The 25,683-nt window shown below is 40.4% G+C and overlaps 1 protein-coding gene across 3 annotated transcripts in view; it reads right to left on the bottom strand.

Moving 5' to 3' along the window:
* Positions 1–5,883: 5,883 nt before the first annotated feature.
* Positions 5,884–25,683, bottom strand: part of HS3ST5 (heparan sulfate-glucosamine 3-sulfotransferase 5) — a 320,414-nt gene continuing 300,614 nt past the window's right edge. For all 3 annotated transcript variants that reach the window (XM_055433754.2, XM_055433757.2, XM_055433753.2), the window contains 2 exons: positions 14,011–14,149; positions 5,884–9,883 (listed from right to left, as the gene is read on the bottom strand). In XM_055433754.2, coding sequence (XP_055289729.1) covers positions 8,953–9,883; positions 14,011–14,117 — 1,038 coding nt within the window. In that variant the 5' untranslated portion in view covers positions 14,118–14,149 and the 3' untranslated portion in view covers positions 5,884–8,952. The remainder of the gene's footprint in view (positions 9,884–14,010; positions 14,150–25,683) is intronic.

Here is a 25,683-nt window from a genome sequence, read left to right as displayed (position 1 = left end):
GAAAGGGGTGTTTTTCTGATATCTCCATAGGATGACTTTGGAACTTTTTAGAAGGGAGTATAATGTAAGGAGAGACTGGATTCCTACTGATGCCCTGCCTCTTCCCCCGCCACACCCATACATACATCACCATAGGTATCTGGGGATGTGGAAGTGATAATAGTGCCAGCTGGGGACAGTGCCCAGCAGGATCAGCAGTGGTCTGATAGTCAGCCACACCTGACAGTGCCCTGTGGTGCTGGCTGGCTGTGTGTTAGCGGAGCTAAGGAGTTCTCAAGGACTCCTGAAAGCTCTGAGAACAAGTTGCAGGGGCTAGGGCCCATGGTGGCTATGAACCAGCCAAAGAGATGGAAAAAGAAGCAATTCCACATAAAGAATTGTTAAGTTCTTTCTCCAAATATTTCAAAGATATTGTCTGAGAGGGGAAATTAGAAAGATTAAGTAACTTTTTTGAGGACAATCACATAGTAACCAGTGTGACCGATTTCAACAAACTCCGTCCAAATTAAGGGTCTGTGTGACTGGTCAGTCAGCTGGTCAGTCTGTGGGTATAAACACAGGTAACGCTCAGTGGGTTGGCTGGTCCTTTTGCAATCTTTCCCATGAGGTGGCTACAAGTGTAAAATGAAGCCTTGGGGTGTTCTATCATGATGGTTCTGGTGTTTCACCTCAAAAAAACTTAATTTTCAGTGATGTTTCCCAGTGAGACTTAACAATTCCATGCTCTCAGAGTTTGGGTGTGTGTACTTACTAATTTCAAACAATTTAACATTAGTACGTCAAACACAATTGATGCAGATAATAATACCAAGCACACACATTGTTCTTAAATTTATCTTTAAGTTTAAAAATAATGAAAAATAACTCAGAATCTAGTGATAGGTGTTCAGTTAACTTTTGCAGATTGAATGAATCACTCTTTCATTATTAATATAATGTTATTATATAATTATTTTCATCACTAATATTAATTTTTACTTTGCTCTCAGAAAAACCTGACACAATTCCAAGGTGGAAGACTTGTGATAATCAAGCTGAAAAGTAATGTGATAATCACATGCAGATGAGACACTGTTACACAATTGTCAAGAACCACATACATGCACACACACACACAGGTGTCTGCATGCACAAGTACAAAATGGTGTCAGGTATAATATTTCCCATGTGAGCACCTTCAATATCCTTGAATTAACAAGATAAATAAACATATATTTTTTGACATTGAAACTTATCCTATATATACTATATGTAGTGACACTTTAATTAGGCAAACTGTGTTCTTTTATAAAAATATTTGTTTTCAGGTTGGTTAATGTGCTTTTGAAATACTAATGTACTGAATTTTTCCTTTCTTTACATGTATTCACTTTGACTGGACTGTGACACCTTTGAAATGTAATTTTTTAAAGGCAGTAAATTTGACAGGTAATCACTAACAAAAGAATGGTTTTAATTAGCCCCATAATGAACCATTTTCACTAGCCTCTTTCAACAGGCTTACAAATACAAATATGTCCATACATATTACATGTGTAATAAATGTATGTACATTTTCATTTTAAAGCTAATTCATATTTTTATACAGACTCAATACACATTACTATTCAAAGTTGATTAAGTACATTTGGGTTGAAATGCAGCCAAAAAGACAAGATTAGAAAGAGATTAGAAACAAATTTTAATTAGAAAATTGCTACCACAAATCTTTTTAGGAAGTAGGCAGACATAATTAATAAATAGAACCATTTAGAGACTTTCCTTGACAAGTGGCCCTGGGCTGGAACTCTGGAGGGCTATATTCTAGTCACACCTCTAACTGGCTTTCCTAGTGACCTTTAGCAATTGATAGATCTTTCAGAAGCTAGGAACATATTAGGTGATCAATAAATGCCTCTGAATTTTATTAAGGTCAGGAGAAAGAATCTCAGGTCTTTGTTTTACCCACAAGAGAATTTTCAAGGTTGTTTGGAGGAGATCTTGGAACCAATCTAAAATGAGGTTCCTTGGGATTTCCTTGGTGGTCCAAGAATCTGCCTTCCAATGCTGAGGACTCAGCTTCAATCCCTGGTCAGGGAACAAGCTGCGGGGGCAACTAAGCCTGTGAGCCTCAATCACTGAGCCTGCACGCCGCAGGAATGTGTTGCAACTAAGAAAGTAAAGAAAAGAAAAGAAGGCTCCTGGCTCTGATCTTTGGAAACTTCAGATATTCTGGATCCAGGCTAGATTTTATGATCTTGTAAGAAGATCAAAATGTTTTCTCTTTTCAGTGTGTGAACCCCGCAATGTTAAAGAGATTTTTAAATGTCACATAATCTAGACCTTGCTGTAAACTTATCTGCAATTTACCATTAAATTGTTTCTTACCTGATGGGCTTCAGTGGAGGAGTCTCAGAAGAAATGAGACTTGCTTTGTGTTTCTAGGACCATGGAATTGTCTCCTTGAGGGTCCCCCTGCCTGCATTCACTTTTGCGAATTTTCGGGGGTCCTATGCTTCAGGACTTCTGCTTGCTCTGCTTGGATGAAATGCCCTTGGTGACTGTTGGCTATTGCCCCGGTGATGCCAGAGGAGCATGAGCTGGTCAAACACTCCAGCATTTGGTGAGCACTCTGTTTCTCTGCACTCATTTTCTAAGGCTGCATAACAACTTACCACAAACCTAGCAGCTTAAAACAACAAAAACATATTCTCTCACATTTCTGTCATATCAAAGTCCAGCATAAGTTTCCCTGGGCTAAAATTAAGATGTTGCCATGGCTAAGTCTTCTTCTGGAGGCTCCACGGGAAACTGTTTCCTTGCCTTTTCCAGCTTCTTCAAGCTGCCTATATCCCTTGGCTTGTGGCTGCCTCCCCGCACCTTCAAAGCCAGGAGTGCAGGTATCTCTTAAGGTCCCCAAAATCTAAACCCATTTTTCCATTATTAGCATTTATCCAACTGTCCTCTTCTCTCTCTCTTCTACATTTAAGGACCTCGTGGTTACACTGGGCCCATCCAGATAATCCAGGAAACTCTCCCCATCTCAAAGTCCTTTACTTCATTACATCTACAAAGTCCCTTTTGCCATATAAGGTAACATTTTTAGATTCCTGAGATGAGGATGTATTAATATATATCTTTGGAAGGAGGGCATTATTCTGACAGCCATCCCTCTTATTATCATTGTGTTTCTTTAGGAATGGAGGAAGGTAGATTTGTCTAGTGAATTGTTACTATAATTGTTAAAATTTTCATCATGGCAGGATCACGGTTGAGAGGTTTGGTCTGTATTTGCAGAAATGGCCACAATCATCTCCTTTCCTACAGCCACGCTTTTGTGGCATCCCCTCCCATGCTGACTCATGGTTTGGCCATGTGACATGGTTTGGCCAATGAGAAATAACAAACAGGATGTAAACAAATGCTTGAAAAATGCTTGCACACTGGGATTTACCCTCTCTTGGACAGGGGAGCCTGGTGGGCTTCCGTCGATGGGGTCACACAGAGTTGGACACGACTGAAGTGACTTAGCAGCAGCAGCAGCTATTCTTTAAATAGCTCGTTGACTACCATGAAGATGTCCAAGTGAATCTACTGAGTGATGAGACACATGTGACCCAAGCACCTTTGTCATCAAGCCAATAGCTGGCAGTGGCAAGTAGCACCAATCAATCAACAGCACAAGCCACCAACATTTAAGAGAGATCACCTTAGACTACCCAGTCACCAGCTGAGCTGCCAGAAACCACAGGTACATGAGGAAGGCCTGCAGTGTGGAGATAAACTGGACCAGACCAGGACTGCCCAGATAAGCAATAGAATTGTGAGCTAATTAGGATGTTTTGGAGGTGGTCTGTTAGTTAATCAATGAATGAGTAACAGATAAAAAGCAAGCCAAAACCAAGAACAAGGTTGAATTGAAAGCAAATTCAGTTGCTAGAGAACTGTGGTGAAGACTATCCCTTAGAGACAAATCATAGACACAGAACTTTTGGGAGAGATCCTGCCCACAGAAACAGCTGAGCACATTGAGTCTAACCCCCTCCTTCCTCTCCACTTTCATGCCCTCAGCTCTGTTTCATTCACCGGCAAACACCCTGCTCCAATAATCATTTTCATCTGATAGTACGATGCTATCCTCAAAGAGTTTAACCATCCCCTAATCTGATGCTCCTGTTCTATTTAATAGAAAACCCAAGCCCAAAGGGATGAATTGACTTGCCTGTTTCACTTACATTTAGCTTATATTACCTTTGTTTTCAATGAAACAAAGATATTTCCTAAACACTTCTGAAAATACAGCAATATCTTACTTGCGGGAGAATGTCGTGTTCTGTTTTCTTCTCCTTCCTGCATCTCCTGATGGATGGGTGAACCTAGAGCCAGAAGCTCAGTGGCAGGGAAAGAGTGTGACTCTTCCACGGTCAGCATATCGAGGGAGACCTGTCTTTGAAAGAACACCTTTGCCTCAGTCCTGGAAAAAAATGAGCCAGAGATGAAGGATGCCATCAGCATGGCCTTACCAAAGAAACAGACAGTTTTGCTAGTTGGTCTTAAAGATTGTTCCCTGGTGCCATTAAAGAAAAGGTAATGCAAAGCAAAGTTGTGTGCATTTAGAAGGGTTGAATGTGAGCTAGCTCTTTGAAAGGATGTTACCAGTCTTCTGGGAGTGACTCACCTTCCTGGTGGACTGTTTTTAAAGGGGGATGACATGTATGTTTAGAAACAGTAAACTCTTTCACCAACAGCTCCCCAAGACCTGGTAGACTGATATGGTTTGCAAATTCAGAAGTGATGGAACTAGCCTGATAAAGTACCAAGCACCCGGCTGCCTCCTTGATATGATTGAAAGGCTATTGCTTTTCGACTGAGCTGCCTTTAAATAACAGACACTTGTTTTTGGAATACCAATCAAGTGCTTTCTATGGCAAACGCATATTGCTCTCAGTTCAGTTCTGCCTTTACTCTGCTCCAATCCACTTCTAATCATCATGAAATAGCACTCTTATTCCTTAAAGTCATGATAAAATGTAGTTGGAAAGAAATCTTTAAAAGAATAAAACATAAGGAAATTGTTTTTGTAAGATGTGTCATAAGGCGCCTTTATTAGGAGCTTAACAAATGACCTTTTTTTTGGTGTAAATTTCATCCTGCACTAGCTGTAAAAGAAAGGCTTGTTATAAAAATTGATAAACAGATGCTAGAAGGCCTGAGTAACCTACAGTACTTAAAAACAGACTTTTGAAATACTTAGAAGTAACACCAGGTTAGGAAAAAATATGCCAATTAAGAGGCTTTTACTTGTAAATCGAGTGCAATTAGGTATTTATTTATCAATGCATTGTTAGTATAGTTTGGCACTTTGGGGATGTGCCATGAATTTGCTTTAAAATATTCTATATTTTCACCTTGCTAGCCCAAATTGCTAAGATTTCTGCTGTATTTAGTTATTTTTAGGGAAAATGTTCTCAGCAAAGTTTTCTTTTTTGCTTAAGACTGTAGTCTGTTTTCTTAAGTAGAAAATGGCTGCTGAGTGTGCAAAAAGAGTGCAAAAGACTTCAGCAGGAAGACACTATTTATGATCATTTGAAATTCTCCATCCCTGGAAAATTCTCAAATTAGGCTTTTGAAAGCAATCCAATTTAGTAGGCTGCTAATTGGACAGAGCACAATCTTACTGCCAGGGTTGGAACTTGGACTGTACTTGTCCTTGGTTCTTACCTTCCCTTAGTAGCATTCCAGGAGTCCTCCACTGCTCCTGGAGCTTGTCCTACAGAAGGGCCTTCATTCCAAGGGCAGGATCCCAAGCAGTGCTTTCATGAGGCTCCATCAGCTTTAGCATTCTGGAAAACTGGTCCATCACCATAAAAGTTACCAAATCTAAGATTAGAGGGGATTATGATGGGTTTACATGCTTTTGATTTATCATAGATTAGCTAAAGACCCTGATGTCATAGATTTTTTTCTATACTACGGTGCAATGAGCAGAAAAAAATTAGTGCCTTCATCAGCTGAGGGGTTTTGTAAGATGATTTTCAGGAATTTGATGTCTGTCTAAGGGTTTGAATGTCTCTTTTTCTGTTCTCTGATCTCTCTCATTCCCTTGGGACTCTTGTTCCCATTTGTACAATTATAATTGGAATTCCCTGGTTTCCAAAATGATGTAGTTTTAACTTTATAATCCAGCAGAGACTTCACAACTGTTTAAACAGTTTTTTTTTTTTTTCTCTCTTTGCAGCTTGAATTGTTTTACAAAACTATGCGGTGCCACCAAGCCTCCAGAAGAAATGCAAAATTTTCATAATATAAAAGGAATAACTTATTAAAGAGAATCCTAGTGGATCTATTGTAATGAGCTGTAGATGTCCTGAGAGATTGGTTGCCAGTTTGATGACAATAGGAAACATTTTCTTAAACATGGAGGTTTGATGTCTCTAGTGGAAATGTGCTCTTAAGTCATAGTATTTTTATTTCTACCTAGTTCAGTCAACAGTGGTTCTGGCTGTTTCTCTCTCTCTCTCTTTTTTTTTTTTTTTAACTGAAATGAAACTTGCCTCTAAAAACATCCTTCTAGGCCAAGTCTCCTGTTTTAGATCTCTGTGAGGAGGCTCCCAGGTTTAAAATAATTCTCAGTTATTTAACAACTGGAAATTGCAGCACTTTTTTCCCTGTGTGTGATGAAGAAATACTTGCTTCCTGAGCTAAAAATAACAAATTATAAAAGTCAGCACAAGTCAAATAGAATCTTATAATCAACTCTGATATACACTGTTGGTAGCAGCAGCAAAGTTGAGGACAAATTTGGACTATAAAAGATTGTTCCTGAAAATTTTCTATTCATTACTTTAAAAAATTTCTGTGAGTTCAGGAAAAGATTGCCATTTTCCAATTTTACTGGTGGAACACCTAGGCTGAGTTTTTGAAATATCAGTGTTCCAGTGGGGCATACTGTGACATACTGGTATAAAATTATATGAACTATATAGTGCACTGTGAAGAGTTACAATAAAATTAATGATAATGTGTGATTATGTTCTTGAGTGTGGTATTAACACAGTTTATTCTGATGGTTAGCTGGGAGCTGAGGCATAAGGAAATCTGAGGCTATGTTCCTAATATTTGATTTCATTCACCCCTTAAAGGAGAGTGACTGACATTCATACACAAGACTCTCTTTTCAGAGTCACTGCACAGTGAATGAGAAGCTGGCCTGTCAGTGTGAGCTGGTGTCATGCCTCTTCCGTGCTGAGAAAACATCACTGCTAATTGAAGCAGCAGAGATGATTACCAAGGCTGTAGCTTGAGAAGCAATATATACCAACACCGAAGGGGAAAGGGCTATTTATTTAGAAAAGTTCACCATCAAATTACTGGACAGGATGAACAATTCATGGAGCAAATCAACACTTAGTACAATTAAAAAGGAATCCATTATAATTTACTAGGCACTGTCAATGTGAACAAAACTCCTTCAAATATCTTCCACTGGATAAGCAACCATGATGGTGAAAAATCCATCTCTTTCTCTCTCTCTCTTTTTCTTTTTTTTGGTTGATACCTTTTCCCAAGGTTTTCTGCATTATATTTAAGCATAATACAGGGTATCTGATGTTAGCAAGCACCCAATTTAGCATTAACTTCTCTGGATGGAAATCGGAGCCATATGTTTATGTTAGTAATAGCAACACTATGTAATTTGATCATTTTTGAGCAGGCTGATGTATTTTTATATCAAAGAGGGAGTTCTGAGAGTTCATATTTATTTTTGAAGCTTTGGCAGCTTTCAGTATAAAGGCTACACAAATTTTCTAATCTTATTTAATTTCTCTATTGATCTGACTGGATTCAAATAAAATTGTGATTCTTCTATGCTTTGATTATGTTAAAGTATTTCTTGTCTATCTCCCGGCACCAGAAGCAACTTTTTAATTGTTAAAAGTTGTAGCAGAGAAGCACTAGGGCTCTTTGAGGTGGCTTTTATACTAGATTTCTGGATGGTTGAGATATTTTTAAAAATATAGTCAACCTTACTTCATTACTGCATTGTCACAAGGGTACAGAAACTCAGTGAAGGGCATCTTTCCAAGGGCTCTTGTGTGTACATAAACAGCTTTGACTTTGGGAGCCAGCAAGGGACACGTAAGACAAATGAGTAAAAAAAAAATTGCACATAGAGTAATTTTTAATCCATTCCATTTTTTAAATACCACAATAAATTTAATTTTCACAATAAATTAAATAGCCATATTCAGTTTACAAAATAGAATTACTTAGTGTGAAAGCAGTATTTACAACTATATACATTATGTACATGACATTTCTCTTTGTTGACATAGAACATGGAAGCAAAAGACTCAACTTTCCGACGTGTGATTGACATGCTACAAGTGACACCATGGTCCATACAAGAAAACGATAGTGCAAAATCATGACAGGAACTTTGGAATGATGTCAATTTTATGAGATCAGACATTCTTTTAAATCATAAGAAAATAGTATTTTCTGTGTTCATGGCATCAGTTCAGCAACTGAATTAAAGAGTCAGCTTTCCCTTAGAAAAGTATGCATAACTGAATCCTCTACTTCCTGAAACTTCACAGCCATTGGTACATTTTGACACGTTCATCTTTTGGCTTAAATCTATGAAAATGGCAGGCGATAAATCCTGACTTGAAGGAAGACTAACTCTTTGAAAATAGCTGAAGTCACTTTTTCCCAGTACTACCACCTCTTCTTTTTGCAAATGGCATAAAAGATGCAACTATGTAGACTGCAAATTGGTGGGTTTTTTTTTTTTTTGTAAATTTTCAGTAGAAAAAGAGCTGATCTTACATTTGGTCACACACTGTGTATGTACAAGTATACATGGAAACATGACGTGGACAGTTGTGTCCAGGAAAAGTGCATATTTTAATCTAGAAGAGACATTGTCTGTCTCCAGGCACAACACACAGTGTTGTATGACTTATTATTTTAGGGCCAGTTCAATGTCCTCCCAGTGATCTGGTAAAATTTTTGATTGAAAGGGTGAAAGAATTTGCGCAATTTGGTAATGACAGAGGGGTCCACCTCTGGATGAATGCGCCCCTTGCTGCCCGCCAGGCACTTGTTAAAGATAATGTTAAATCGCAAGCAGTAAAACCCTCTGGTAGCATTGAAATACAAATTGTATTGACTTATCCTTGGGGGAAGATTTAGGAACTTCTCCACAAGTTGAAGCTCTGGTAGGGGTTCTGTGATGAGGCGATCTCCATCAACGATGTGGAATTGCTCAATTGGAAAGTACTTCAACCATCTTTCCAGATGTTTGGTGTAGATGCTGGTTCTTACTGCCTTGTATTTTGTGTTCACTTCGCAGGTATTAGGGTCTATGGCCAGCTTCTCAAACTTGTAATAAGTTTTATTCTTCCTCTCCTTCCCCTCTAGCACCTGAGTGTAATCAGAAATAGCTCTTGTGGTTGGCTCCCTGACAATGATCAACAACTTGATGGATGAGTTCATTTTGTAAATCCTTTCCGGAACCTCCTCTGTGATAAAATATGCTGGACTCTTTTCAATTGTGATTTGCTGAGGGTAGGAAAAAGGCATCTTTTTCCTATACCACTCAATGCCCTTGGCATAATTCTCATCATTGTCAAAAAAGTGGATTTCTTGAGAGGCTTTGACCACTGCCGGATGGAGGTTCAGCATCTCAAGCAGGGCCCTGGTGCCTCCTTTCCTCACTCCAATGATAATGGCCTTGGGAAGTTGCTGGACCAGGTCATGAAGGTATACCTGCTCCTTGGAAGAGTTGCCCTTCCGGAACTCGTGCAGCAGGCCACGCTTAAACTGCAGGGCGCGCAGGGGGAATTCAGCCTGACCACGGGCTCCGAATCGGCCTTCGATGGGGCAGATGGGTTGTAGCCTGTAAGCAACAGAGAGACACTCTAAGGAGCTCATTGCAACTAATTTCTCATTTCTCTGGTTCTTGCATAAATAAAACCACTCTTCCCTGCCTGCTGCAATCTATAATCAACATATGTTTGGGAAATTTTATTTTAAGCAACCCTGTATTAAATGGAGCACACATAATTGATGGGATATTTTTATTAGTGCTTCTTAAAATTTTTATTCACCAAGTACTTAATTGACTATAACGTGTACTGACATTCACAGTACAGGACAGACAAGTGACACCAACCATACTAATAGCTTTCTAACATCATTTAGAAAATATGAAAGATGGAAGATTAGAATCTTCAGCTGGGAGGTTAAAGGGCAGCTCGGAGGCCACGTCCTGTGGGTTTTGTGTGGTATTATTTTATTACAGCTCAGCTGCACTCATATGACTCTGAAAATCTTTGAGATAAAATCTGAAAAGAGGTCCCAGTTTCTGCCCTTGACTATTTGCGTCATCAACCTGCAAAATTCCAATCTTGGCACTTGCTGAGCTTTTCATTCTATGAGAATTTCTGCCTTTGGCCCTGGGGACAGCTAGCAGAGTACATATTTCTTCTGCCTCTTTTTCTCTTTCTATCTAAAAAGGTCAGGCTTATGTTTTTACTTTGCTGAATGTAGGAGCAAATCCAATGCAATCAGCAAGTGCTGTATATCACCTATCACACATGGGACCAGAAATCAACAAGACCGTGGCAGCCCCAGAAACCCGAGGTCCTCATTGCCAAGTGCACTTAAATCAGGGACTCAGATTTGTGAAGGAAGGAAGGCATTGGATGGAGCCAGAAAAAGAGGATTTCCACTTCAACATTGCCCTAAGCAAGGAACAAACACTGCTGCTTTTTTTCAGAGAGAAAGGTGTGGTAACAATCACAGCGATATCAGACTGGAGTGGCTATTTAATTTGGTGTGGCCAATTTATATGGTTAGTAAATTGAATTTCCTTTTGGGTGTAGTCTAGAATTGAACTGAAATTCATTATAATTTTCCTGAGTTTACTTGAGAAGGCATTTTCACTTTCTTGTTAAAGGGTATAATATTAGTCAAAATGGCTGTTAAATCAACTCCTCCAACTGACGCTTCTTGTTACCCTAATAATTTGGAGTTGATGTCCTCCTCTCTGTAGGGCAATGAGGCTGCTTCTTGCTTTTCCCAAGAGACCCCACTGAATCTTTTTTACTTTCTGTAATGTTTACAATTAAAAGGAGAAGGGAGAAACCTCAAGGTTATACCAAGGCATTCTGCAGAACTGAGGGGAAGGGGCTTCACCTGTGCTGTTTAAGCAGCTCTGTTTTAATGCTTATGAACATATTTTATTTTTCAGTGAGTTTTTTATGATTTTAAAAACAACTTTTGCTCATTGTGTAAAGCATGAACATATAGCACACTATTAAAAATATGGTTTATCAGTTGATATTTTAGAGAAAATGAATTTTGTTTTTATAGATTTGTTAATAGGATTGATATGCTAGAGCTCTAAGTGGAAAATATAAAAGTAGCAATACATATATACTCAAAGTATGTTTTTAACTGTGACATTGATTAGGATGTCACAAATTCATCTTTTAGGTTTTGCTGGGCTCTGCTGCTGCTGCTGCTAAGTCACTTCAGTCGTGTTCGACTCCGTGCGACCCCGTAGACGGCAGCCAACCATGCTCTGCCGTCCCTGGGATTCTCCAGGCAAGAACACTGGAGTGGGTTGCCATTTCCTTCTCCAATGCATGCAAGTGAAAAGTGAAAGTGAAGTCGCTCAGTCGAGTCTGACTCTTCGTGACCCCATGGACTGCAGCCCACCAGGCTCCCCCATCCACGGGACTCCCCAGGCAAGAGCACTGGAGTGGGTTGCCATTTCCTTGAGAATTAAATCCAAATTCCTTAAGCCATCCATTGAATGTAATAGATAGACTTTTCTCCTAGGCATCTTGAATGATGCTATCCTTGGGAGAAGTAAGGAAATGGTCAAACAAATGTTTTCCTGTAGGACTTGATTCTCTCACAAAACCCAGGTTGAGAGAGGCTGAAACACTCTCTGCCTTGTTTGAGCTGGAAAGAAATTTCTCTACATCTAGAAAAGGCCATTTTCTTTATTTCATTTATTTACCTTCTATCATGGGAGATCATTCCCCACTGAATAATTGCTTTTTGGATTCCCTTATTCAAGATAATAGAAAATATATTATTTCTAATTCCTAGAGAGCAGGCATGGACCCCAGGCTAAAAAAATGAGAAATTTTAGGATTGGAAAGGACAGTAGAAGTAACTGAGCTCAGCCTCCTACCAAGAGAGCAGGCTCTTCAGTTTCTAAAGGACAAGCTTATGTCAACATGTGCCAATTTCTGCTCAGACTCTCAGGTGAGAGTTTTGAGAAAGCAAAGCAATCCAAGTCCTTATAAAAGCTACCCCATTAGAGACTAGAGACCAGGTTAAAAATGAAAAGTTATCAACTAAATAACTAATGTGCTAATGATCATTAGATCAATTATTCAAATTAAATGATTAGAAAAAAATTAAAATACTAGGAAGAACTTGATATAAAAGTTCCATTATGGACACAGGACAATGGCACCACATCAAGGCTTTTCACTAACAACAAGTACTACTTTAGGGAGCTACTTGGAGTCAGTGATAAGCTCTAGGCTATATTGTTTCCCATGGTTAGCAACCAGTGAATGTGAAGTTTACTCAGGAATTTTGAATTGAAAATCATCAAAGGGTTCATTTTATCTATCAAAATTAACACTGGCTGAAGGAAAAAACCATTATTATATTACTTGCTAAATATTTGTGTGATAAGATCTATAGAGAAGAAAAATTGTAAGGAAGATATTTTTATTTTAGTGTGTGGCTGCACTTTCATAGGGCTTCCCTTGTGGCTCAGCTGGTAAAGAATCTGCCTGCAATGTGGGAGACTTGGGTTCGATACCTGGGTTGGGAAGATCCCCTGGAGAAGGAAAAGGCTACCCACTCCAGTATTCTGGTCAAGAGAAGTCCATGGGGACACAAAATGGGAATTGAATTGCCTTTTAAGTGCAAGAATTAATTTTAAAGGGCAAAGAAGGAAGCTTCACATTTCAGAAATTAACTTCTGTGTCCTTTCCAGTCATTCCAGAAATGGGACAGTCTAGAAGCATTCAGTGTGAAGCTAGCGGACATTGCTGGGACTTCCGCAGGTCTAGTGCCTTTCAATGTTGGTTTATTTAGAGCCAGACCCTAACTCTGTAAATTTCCTCTCCCTGGATTTCCACTGCTTTCTGGGAGTTACTCTGAGTAACAGCCTCCTCGTCTGATATGTTCAGTTCTTAGAAACCAGAGCTAATTAACATAGTTAAAACTCCCCAAGCCTGCAGCCATCTTTCCAGGGCAATGGATTCCAAATTTGATGAGCTCCTTTACAGGCTCATACATGATTTTAACTCTCTTGGTAGCACATTAATTGTCTACTTATAAATTTCAGAATGTAGATACATAAATACATCATCACTATTTGGCTAAGGCTAGAGGTCAACATGGAGAAGGCAATGGCACCCCACTCCAGTACTCTTGCCTGGAAAATCCCATGGATGGAGGAGCCTGGTGGGCTGCAGTCCACGGGGTTGCTAAGAGTTGGACACGACTGAGCGACTTCACTTTCACTTTTCCCTTTTATTCATTGGAGAAGGAAATGGCAACCCACTCCAGTGTTCTTGCCTGGAGAATCCCAGGGACGGGGGAGCCTGGTTGGCTGCCGTCTATGGGGTCACACAGAGTCGGACACGACTGAAGTGATGCAGCAGCAGCAGCAGCAGAGGTCAACAACCAGATGCACACAGAGCTCTAGTAAATGACATTTTTACTGTATATGGTTTTATCCATTCTCTGAAAACAAACATCAACACACACACAGAATACAAATGAATCTTGACGAACACCTTAGTTTGAGCAACTTGGATCTCTTTCTTTGAAAGGCTCAATAAATCAAAACCAATGCTGCAGAAAAATGTTTCTTGGGAATGGTGAGAGAGGAAAAATGGATAGATTTAAAATTATGTCCTAAGGAAGTTTAAATCAAGAGACATGTAAAGTCACATGGGCATGAGTATGTGTTTAATCACCTACCTATCCAAGCTCCCAACTCTGGCAACTAGATACAGGAGACTTCCAACGGCAAGGCTTCCCAGCACCAGGAGCTTCTGTCTCAGCCACACCTGCTGTTTGAATAGCATGGCCCTCCATCAACCTTCAGGACTCCTGCAACCTGAGAGACAGGGATAGCAGGGGACTCATCAGAAGTCATCTCTTACTGGCTCTGTTGACTGTCACAAAGCCATGCAGGGGTGGGAATACAGGGGTTAAATGATGTCACACAAAGAACAGATGCCGCATCAACCTTAACAATGTTCATGGTACAACAGGTATTTGGCAAAACTTACTTTTCTTCTCTTGACCTGTGTTTTAAGATCAAAACTAAACTAGAAGCAAGATAGTAACTAGAAGGACTTGTCAAAGTAAATTAAAATGCAAATATCATTTTAAATATATATATATAGTTGTTGTTAATCATTCAAAAATACTGATAAAATGAACAACTGAGCAACCTGAGGTTGAGCAGCAGGGCAACCAGGAAACTGAAGCTTCTATTTTGGTGCAGGGGGATGAATGTAGAAACTGGGATCCTCCCTCAGTAAGTTATCATTTGGGGCATAACAATGACATGTTTTACTGACATGTTTTTTGTTTTGTTTTAGTTGTGAATGGAGGAAGAGGGTGAGATCAAAGGCTATGTCTTGGGACTTCCTTGGCAGTCCAGTCAGGACTCTGTGCTTCCAATGCAAGGGGTGCGGGTGAGATCCCTGGTTGGGAAACTGGGACCCCACAGGCTGAGTGGTACAGCCAAAATTAAAAAAATAAAAATAAAAAACTATGTCTTTACTTACTGAGGTTGTCAGTGGGAACTGTCAGGACCTCAAATGTTTGGGGACAGTGGCTCCAAGTAACTTGATGTTTCCCTTCATTGCCTCTGCCCAGACCTAGGTTGGAGTGACAGATTCTAAAATCATGCTCAGACTAGAAGCCCCTGCTACGTGACCCCCTCATGGCTCTCAATGAATTTAAATATGGTCGGTCTTACAGGTCTTGCTCTAACACCAAGACAGGAGCTTACATGGAAGCTTTGTTTTCTTTTATCTGAAATAGGGCTAGCTGAGGAGAGTAAGGCTTTATCAGTGCTGTTATTAAATTTTGGGGAAAAATTCAAGCTTCCAATTCAGGCTTTCTTATTAAAAATAAATCCAATTCCCTTTTCAAGATAAGATTGTTTGCTTCTCACTGAAACTCAAAATAGTAACCCCAGAAGAGGGACTACAGCAATGTGTCATGGTGAGAAACTGTTTTGCTGCCATAGTCTCTCTGTATTTGCTAAGTGAAGATTTTCTCTGTGCAAAAGGATTATACCTGGATTGACTGCTTGATTTATTCATTCATCAAGAAATACTGAGCACTGATAGCCTTCCCAGTTTTTCTACCAGGTTTATGGGGAATTCCAAAAAAGATCTTGAATGAGTCTTAGCCCTTGGAAAATTAGTAATGTGATTAAGGAATCATGAAACACCTCATTCACAATAATGTATGAATAAATGTTGGGGAAAATGGAGGGAATGTTCAGGTATGTGCCTTTGATGAAGTGCATGACTTGGTGAGGAGGCTGTAGGAGGGCATTCCAAAAGGGAGAGGGAAAAGAAGCATTCATCCAACACACAGCCCACAAATACTTATTGGAAATAACTTATGTGCTACATTCTGGCCTGGGTGCCCTGGTGGCAGTGGCCAACACGGGAGGCGACAGTCTAGTGGAGAAGAGAGAAACACCACCAGTAAATGTAGGAGTTGCATGTATCTTCAGATTGTGATAACAGAAGGAAAGCAAAAGTGCAGTGAGAAAGAACAATAGGGGAAGCTACTTCAGTCCTTCCTGAAGAAGGGACTTGGCTTATACCCGGACTTGAGGACAGAGGAGGGCTGGAGGAGGGCAAGGAGGTGGGCTTCAGCCAGAGGACCCAGAGTGCACGGTGGAGGAAAAATGGGTGGTTAGTTTGAGAAGCGAAGGAAGGCTGGTGTGGCTGGACACAGGAACTGAGGGGGCAGGAGAAGGGGCTGAGAGCAAAAGTGAAAGGGAGGTGTTCAGAAGGGTCTTTGCAGGGTCTGGGTGAGCTCAGGGTTCTGGCTTTGCATGGCCTGCCTCATGTGTTGGTAAAATGGGGAAGCAAAGGGGAAGAGTAGATGAGGTTTGATGAAACCTGCTATGTGACAAGAATATCGTCCAGGTGGTATTTCAGGAAATTGTCAGAAAAATCCTATTAGGCAGACATAGCTATTTCCATTTCATAAACAGGAGAAGTGAAGCACAGACAATTTTCTGTAACTTGCCTGTGATCTCACAACTGACAGGTAATGTGGAGGCAAAGGCAGTAACTTACGTTGCATAACTCAGGGCTTCACTGAAAGAATCAGTTTTCTCTCTCTGGGTTGATGTCTGAAGCCCTCAGTTAAGTGGTTACCTGCCTTCAGCACAGGACTCTGATTCCTGTCAAAATGCAAATACTGCAGTAATATGTGGAACTGGGTGGCGGAAAGAAACCTGTGCTCAAGTCTCCTGGTTAAGTTCTCCCCTGAGTGAGATTCTAGTGGCTGCTGAGATTCCCTGAACCTTTGTTCCTTCTCTATAAAATGAGAATTTCAGAAAAAAAACATCTATCTCTGTTTCATCAACTATGCTAAAGCTTTTGACTGTGTGGATTATGACAAACTGTGGAAAGCTCTTGGAAAGATGGGAATACCAGACCAGCTTACCTGTCTCCTGAGAAACCGGTGTGCGGGTCAAGAGGAAACAGTTAGAACCTTGTATGGAACAACTGATTGGTTCAAGATTGAGAAGGGAATACAACACGGCAGTCTGCTGTCACCATGTTTGTTTAACCTATACGCTGAGCATATCATGAGAAATGCCAAGCTGGATGAGTTACAAACTGGAATCAAGATAGGTGGGAGAAATATCAACAACCTCAGATATGTGGATGATACCACTCTAATGGCAGAAAGTGAAAAGGAGTTAAAGAGCCTCTTGATAAGGGTGAAGAAGGAGAGTGAAAGAACTGTCCTAAGACTAAGAACTAAAAAAACTAAGTCATGGTGTCCAGCCCTATTACTGCATGGCAAATAGAAAGGGAAAAGGTGGAAGCAGTGACAGATTTTCTCTTCTTGGACTCCAAAAATCACTGTGGATGGTGACAGCAGCCATGAAATCAGAAGACAACTCCTTGACAGGAAAGTGATGAAAAAACCTAGACTGTATTGAAAAGCAGAGACATTACTCTGCTGTCAATGTCAGTATAGTCAAGGCCATAGTGTTCCCAGTGGTCATGTATGGTTGTGAGAGCTGGACTGTAAAGAAGGCAGAACACCAAAGAACCGGTGCCTTTGAACTGTGGTGCTGGAGAAGACTCCTGAGGGTCCCTTGGACTGCAAGGAGATCAAACCAGTCAATCTTAAGGGAGATCAACCCTGAATGTTTACTGAAAGGACTGATGCTGAAGCTGAAGCTCCAGTATTTTGGTCATCTGATGTGAACAGACGACTCATTGAAAAAGTACCTGATGCTGGGAAAGATTGAGGGCAGAAGGAGAAGAGGGCATCAGAGGATGAGATGGCTGGATGGAAACACCAATGCAATGAACATGAACTTGGGCAAACTCCGAGAGATGGTGAGGGACAGGGAGGCCTGGCCTGCTGCAGGCCATGGGGTCACGAGTCAGACATGACTGGGCAACTGAACCACAACAACCAAACGAGACCAGTCTCTGACTTTCCCACTCCTTAGGGCTATAGTGAGAATGAAATAAGTTTTCTACAAGTGACATCACTATACAAAGGCCATACTAACATAAGGGATTACGTGTCATTGTGCATGCGTGCATGCTAAGTCCCTTCAGTCACGTCTGACTCCTTGTGACCCTATGGGGTCACAAGTCTCTCACCAGTCTCCTCTGTCCATGGAATTACCCAGGTTTGGGTTGCCATGCCCTCTTCAGGGGATCTTTTGGACCCAGGGATTGAATCCTCATCTCCTGTGGCTCCTGCATTACAGGAGGATTCCTTACTGCTGAGCCACTGGGGAAGCCTGTGCGTTACTGTATCTTAGTGTAAATGAATTTACTGTGTTCTTACAAACAGTATGACAGAGTAAAAGCTATGAGGTGGTTGAAGAGGGATGGCTACAAGTGGGAGAGGTGGGAAAAGCAATGGTGAGATGTGCTTGCCTGTGGCCTCAACACAGGTCACCAGCCTCGCGCAGAGGAGCAGCTTGGAAGGAGGCTGGGTCACTTGGCCTCCTCTGCTGCCTAAGTGTAGCACCCATTGCTGTTGTTGTTTAGTTGATAAGTCGTGTCTGACTCTTTTGCAACCCCATGGATTGTAGCCCACCAGGCTTCTCTGTCCATGGGATTTCCCAGGCAAGAATACTGAAGCGGGTTGCCATTTCCGTCTCCAGGGTATCTTCCTAACACAGAGTTCTTTACCACTTAGGTGAAATTTCATTCATTTTGTGTGTGTGTGCATGCTTAGTCATGTCCGACTCTTTGCGACCCCATGGACTGTAGCCCACCAGGCTCCTCTGTCCATGGGATTTTCCAGGCAAGAATACTGGAGTCGGTTGCCATTTCCTTCTCTATCTGTTTTATAGTCACTCAGATTATGTGCTAAGAGTATCAGAGCAGCCTCAGAATAAACCATGTTCAAGAAAAACCAAAGACATTCAAGATGCCTCTGTAGTTTTCTATGACATGAAGTGCCCAAGCCTGTGCCACGATGGAGTCTTAAAAGCTGGGAGCTGCAGGTCTTGGTCCAGGAGTACAGGTCAAAGAGAAGACATGCCACCTGATACTTACAGACAATGCCATTAAACTGGGGAGAAGGTTAACTGCTTCTCCAATCCTCTAAGTCCCTTCCCTTTAGCTCTGTATGCCAGCTTAATGGATAGTTTAATAATCTTTCATCAGAGCACTCACACTGGTAATAGGCAATTTATATAAAATTAAAGTTTTAAAAAATTTATTATCTCTTTTTATTAAAAAACGTTAAAGACCTACAGTGACATTTAAGCCCTCCTTTATCTCCAGTTTTCAGTCTCCCAGTGTCTTTCATTTTGCATGCCAAGAACAGCACAATTATAGTTTCTCCAGACTACGAATGGTTTAACAGACATGGTATCTTAGCTGAACAAAGAAGAGTATCTAAATAACAGAGTATGTGGCCAGAAATGACAAATTGTAGAGACATCTGGCTGTTTCTCCAAAGCAGCACTAAGCAAAGAAGGAAATGATTCCCAAGCTCACATAAAGAAATAAGGGAATTAAAAAAAAGTAATAATAAAGATACACTCAAGTGGTGTTCAAAGGCTCATAGACAGTTACTGCAAGCCCCTGGTACTAGTAAAAACGGTAACAAAAACAACAGCAGTAAAGTTCATTAAAAATGACTGAACTTATATACCAGAATTATTCCAAGGAAATTATAACTGTCTTCTGAGTATTAGCTCATTTATTCAGGGCAACAGCTTTATGGGGTGGACAGGAACCACATTTATTCTTTCTTTTTTTTAAGATTTATTTTTTACTAATTTACTTTATTGGAGTATAATTGTTTCACAATGTTATGTTAGTTTCTGCTGTACAGAGAAGTTAATCAACTATGTGTGTGTGTATTTTGTCACTGAGTCACGTCTGACTCTTTGTAAACCCATAGACTGTAGCATGCCAGGCTCCTTTGTCCATTGGGTTCTCCAGGTAAGAATACTGGAGTGGATTGCCATTTCCCTCTCCAGGGGATCTTCTGGAATCAGGGATTGAACCCCTGTCTCCTGCATTGGCAGGTGGATTCTTTACCACTAAGTCACCCGGGATATGTATACATATATCCCCTCCCTCTTGAACTTCCTCCCACACCCCAGCCCAGCCCACCTCTCTAGGTCATCACAGAGCACGGAGCTGAGCTCCCCACGTTATACAGCAGCCTCCCGCTGGCCATCTGTTTCACACATGGTAGTGCAGATATGTCAGTGCTGCTCTTAATTTGCCCCACCCTCTCATTCTCCTGCTGTATCCTAAAGTCTGAGGAGCCACATTTATTGAGCCCTAGTCTCTGCGTTTCTTTCACATTTCTTATCTCATGTAATACAACAGGCCTGTGAAGTATTATTCAATTTTTTTCTCATGGAAACTAAAGAGCAGAGAGATGAACAAATTATTTACCCAAGGGCATATATGGCTGGTAAATACAGGAGGATTTAAATTAAAAATTCTCTGATTTCAAAGAACATGACCCCTTGATTGCAGTTTCACTCCTTCAGCTTTGGATGCTCACCTGAAAGTCTCCCACCCTTTTTTTTTATTAAAATTTTCTTCCTGTTTTATTGAGATATAAATGACGTACAGCATAGCATAAGTTTAAGGTGTACAACATAATGATTTGCCTGACATCCATCATGAAATGATTATCACACTATATTTAGTGACTATTCATCATGTCATAGATACAAAATAAAAAGAAAAAAATATTTTTTCCTTGTGATGAGAAGTCAACAACTTTCATATATAATTACATCAGTATTAATTACATTTATCATGTTGCACATTATACCCCTAGTACTTATTTATGTTATAACTGGAAGTTTGTACCTTTTGACCATCTTCATCCAATTCCTGCCCCTTACACCCAACCCCTGCCTCTGGTACCACAAATCCGTCTGTCTATTTTTGACTCTCTAGATTGTTCAATTCCTCTTTCTTATACCAATTTCACATAGGTTTAATTCTGTACTCTTCAATTCAGTTCAGTTCAGTCGCTCAGTCTTGTCCTACTCTTTGTGACCCCATGAATCACAGCACACCAGGCCTCCCTGTCCATCACCAACTCCCGGAGTTCACTCAAACTCATGTCCACAGAGTTGGTGATGCCATCCAGCCATCTCATTCTCTGTCGTCCCCGTCTCCTCCCTCCCCCAACCTTTCCCAGCATCAGAGTCTTTTCCAGTGAGTCAACCCATCGCATGAGGTGACCAAAGTATTGGAGTTTCAGCTTTAGCATCAGTCCTTCCAATGAACACCCAGGATCGATCTCCTTTAGAATGGCGTCTTTTAATTTCCTGGCTGCAATCAGCATCTACAGTGATTTTGGAGCCCCCCAAAATAAAGTCTGACACTGTTTTCACTGTTTCTCCATCTATTTCCCATGAAGTGATGGGCCCAGATGCCATGATCTTAGTTTTCTGAATGTTGAGCTTTAAGCCACTTTTAACTCACCCCAAATTTCCTTCCATTGTATCTTGAAGTAGAAGACGAGGAGGTGAAAACCAAAAGAGGAAAACGTTTTTATGAAGGGGTAAATAAAAAGGGCTATTTATGTGGCTTTAATCTAATAAAATGAAGAAAAATATTAATAAATAATGATAATAAGGAAGGTGATATTTTTATAGTTTACAAAGTATTTTTCATATTCAGTAAACTGTTTATGATTAAAACCAACCAGAATCATGGGAACTCCACTTATTTTCCCAATAATTCAAAAACTGACTCTCCTTTTGAAAGATTTTATAGTAGACGATCTAAATAGTTGGTTCTGTCACTCAGTGCAGATTCTCATGTTCTATTCTCTGTAAGATCCTGGTTAGATCTGCTTATTGTCCCCTCATTATCTCCCTGTCTCATCTTTCCTCCCCCCAGATCTTCTCCCACATCTTTCCTTTCTTTCCCCTGCTCTTCTCCCCACAGCTCTACTCAGTGACTGGGTCCTCATCTGCCTACGGGATTGCCCAGCCCAGAAACCTTGAAATCCATCATCCTTGGCTCTACCTGCCAGTAAAATTCTATCTCCAAAGTACTATTAGGATCAACCTACTTCTCCACACTGTCATCTGTGACTGCCTTGGCACAGGCCACTCTCTCTCAGATTTTATAGGCTCCTAACTGGTCTCCCCACTATTATTTTGTTTCTGCCTCAGTTTATTCTCCATATTGAAGACAGAGTGATATTTCCAAATAGAAATTTGATCATATTGCCTTCAGGCTTAATACTCTAATGGGTCCCTATTATCCACAGGGTTTTAAAGGCCTTTTACCTTTTTCTACCGCAATTCCTCACCAACATGACCTCTCCCCAGGATGGGCATGTGCAAACTTCAGCATACAGAACAGCTTGCAGTTCTTTTGAATAGATCATGGTCAGTTTTGCATCAGGGCCTTTCCACAGAAGGTTTTCAGACCCTGAAAACAGTAGCTGCGCCTCATCTGTCAGTGACTTCTCTATTGGGTCTGGAATCAAGATTGCCGGGAGAAATATCAATAACCTCAGATATGCAGATGACACCACCCTTATGGCAGAAAGTGAAGAGGAACTCAAAAGCCTCTTGATGAAAGTGAAAGAGGAGAGTGAAAAGGTTGGCTTGAAGCTCAACATTCAGAAAACTAAGATCATGGCATCTGGTCCCATCACTTCATGGGAAATAGATGGAAAAACAGTGGAAACAGTGTCAGACTTTGTTTTTTTGGGCTCCAAAATCACTGCAGATGCTGACTGCAGCCATGAAATTAAAAGACGCTTGCTCCTTGGAAGGAAAGTTATGACCAACCTTGATAGTATATTAAAAAGCAGAGACATTACTTTGCCAACCAAGGTCCGTCTAGTCAAGGCAATGGTTTTTCCCTTGGTCATGTATGGATGTGAGAGTTGGACTGTGAAGAAAGCTGATCACCGAAGAATTGATGCTTTTGAACTGTGGTGTTGGAGAAGACTCTTGAGAGTCCCTTATACTGCAAGGAGATCCAACCAGTCCATTCTAAAGGAGATCAATCCTGGATGTTCATTGGAGGGACTGATGCTAAAGCTGAAACTCCAATACTTTGGCCACCTCATGCGACGAGTTGACTCACTGGAAAAGACTCTGATGCTAGGAAAGGTTGGGGGCAGGAGGAGAAGGGGACGACCGAGAATGAGATGGCTGGATGGCATCACCGACTCTGTGGACATGAGTTTGAGTGTACTCCGGGAGTTGGTGATGGACAGGGAGGCCTGGCATGCTGTGATTCATGGGGTCGCGGAGAGTCGGACACGACTGAGCGACTGAACTGAACTGAACTGAACTGAAGGATAATAACAGCCTGCCCCAAAGAACTTCTGTGAGGGGCAAAGGAGTGTGTAGAGTAATTATAACACTGGCACAGCATAATACTCAATAAACATTAGCCACATATTCTGATGCTGACTTCTCTCCAGGTCTTGGATTAATTCCTATCTTTTAGATCTTCGGCTCCTTGGGAAGGCTGGCTTACAGGTTCCTTCTATGTGTCACAACAGCATCCTTTATTTATTGAAACCAAACTTTAATTGCTTGTGTACTGTGTGTCCTTCTAACCAGAATGTAACTTCCATGAGATGAATGACTGTGTCTTCTTCATTACTGTATCACCAGCACTTTAAGGGTCATAGATACTCTGTAAATAATTGCCAAACAACTGAATCAGCTAGATGGAATGACCTTTGATTATCTTAACAGCTATGGTATCGAGATACCACATCTCTTTAAGGAGGTAATAGTAGTTTATCTTTGTATAGTACTTTGCAGATTCATATATGCTCTATGCCTATAATAACCTAATTTCCCCCACCTTTTTATTCTGAAAATGAGTTTTGAGTGCTTACATATCATTCATCTAGATTTACTAGTTGTTAAATTTTGACACATTTGCTTTATCTTTCTTTATATAAACATGTATTATTTTTATCAAATCATTTGAGAGTAAGTGGCAGATTATCAACATTTCAGGATGCTAGAAGATCCCCACCTGAATTCACACAAAGTTCTGTGCTATAAGTGGGGCAGTGGGTATTCTTTGGGCCTCAGGAAGTGAAATGACCTGCTCAAAGCCTCAAACTATTAAGCCTGGAGTTGCTAACTGCTAGTTTTGAGCTTTTTATACTCTACAACTCCGCCTCCCTGTTAAGTTCATTTAATGTTGAAAATGTTATAATAGAGTTTATTAGCAGAAATAGATATATCATTTATCTTTTCTTAAACATTCAACTTGTACATTCTGATGACTTAAGTATCAAAAAAAATTGGAAAAGTGGCAAATGAGAAAATTTTCTAAGATTTCTTTCCTGTCTCCTATTTTACTTTTCTTTTCTCAGTTCTTTTAAAGAAATAAAAATGGATCAAGTTCTTTTTATACAATGTGAATAGTGGCAGCATCTGATGATGCCCACCCATTGGAGGGCTGGAGCTGGCTCACACTTTGCAAGCCAGTTGTTAAAGCCTTGATTAAGAACTACATCACAGAAATTCACAGTTAAAGAAATTAAGAAACAATATTTCCTAATTATTGTACTATTTTTCTATTATCTGTGCTCTTGAAGTTAAGTTTATTATACAGTGGAGATACTACTGTGCAACAGTATCTCTGTGCAATTAGGTCTCTTCCTAATTCCACACTAGTGAATTCATGTGGACAGTTTAAAATTGGCCACGGAGGGAGGATTTACACGACTGATACTGACAAACACTGCAGACCATCCCCTCTCCCCAAGAGCAGGTTGCACACTACTAATTATGTCCCATTCATTTTCTCTTTTATGTATTCATTAATCACATGTTTTCTGAGTACCCACTGAGTGTGTTGTGTGCTGCCAAGTGCTGTCAGGGAAAAGGAGACTGTACCTATCCATCTACTCCCCTTCCCTTTTTAGCCTCATCCTCCATTCTCCTCCCTTTCTAAAGAGGCCTATATTCATTTGGAGGCCCCAGTAATCCCTTTTTTCTATTTTCACTTTTCTAGGTCTTTTCTCCTCAGCTTTCTGTGCCTCCTTCCAGTTTCTCTCTGGATCCCGCTGCTTTGTTCTTTAAATAACAGAGCTTAAGAAGAAAGAATGCAGTGCTGGTTTTCTTATCATTGATAACAAAAGTACAACTATGTGTCTTCAAAAAGCCTTTCTAGTATTTAATAAATCTGTAAAATAATTTATAATTAGTTTGCATGCAAGATGATTCTAAAAGCCTTCATTCTTGGGCAGGCTAACATTTTCTTAAATAATGGTATTATTAATGTGATTATTTTCCTGGGCTTTAAAATCACTGCAGATGGTAATTGCAGCCATGAAATTAAAAGATGCTTGCTTCTTGGAAGAAAAGTTATGACCAACCTAGACAGCATATTAAAAAGCAGATACATTACTTTGCCAACAAAAGTCCATCTAGTCAAAGCTATGGTTTTTCCATGTATGGATGTGAGAGTTGGACCATAAAGAAAGCTGAGTGCGAAAGAATTGATGCTTTTGAATTGTGGTGTTGGAGAAGACTCTTGAGAGTCCCTTGGACTGCAAGGAGATCCAATCAGTCAATCCTAAAGGAACTCAGTCCTGAAATTTCATTGGAAGGACTGATGCTGAAGCTGAAACTCCAATACTTTGGCTACCTGATGTGAAGAATTGACTCATTTGAAAAGACCTTGGTGCTGGGAAAGATTGAAGGTGGGAGGAGAAGAGGATGACAGAGGATGAGATGGTTGGATGGCATCACCGACTCAATGGACATGAGTTTGAGTAAACTCCGGGAGTTGGTGATGGACAGGGAGGCCTGGCGTGCTGCAAAGAGTCGGACATGACTGAGCAACTGAACTGAATTGAATGTGCTTCAAAGCATTGCTTTTTTTATTACCTGAGACTCCTGAATTCAGACTTTTTTCTGAA

This window comes from Moschus berezovskii, chromosome 10 (assembly GCF_049115385.1).
Source record: "Moschus berezovskii isolate FMDL1 chromosome 10, NW_MosBer_1.0, whole genome shotgun sequence".
Taxonomy (NCBI): Eukaryota; Metazoa; Chordata; class Mammalia; order Artiodactyla; family Moschidae; genus Moschus; species Moschus berezovskii.
This window is presented reverse-complemented; position numbering and strand designations above follow the sequence as displayed.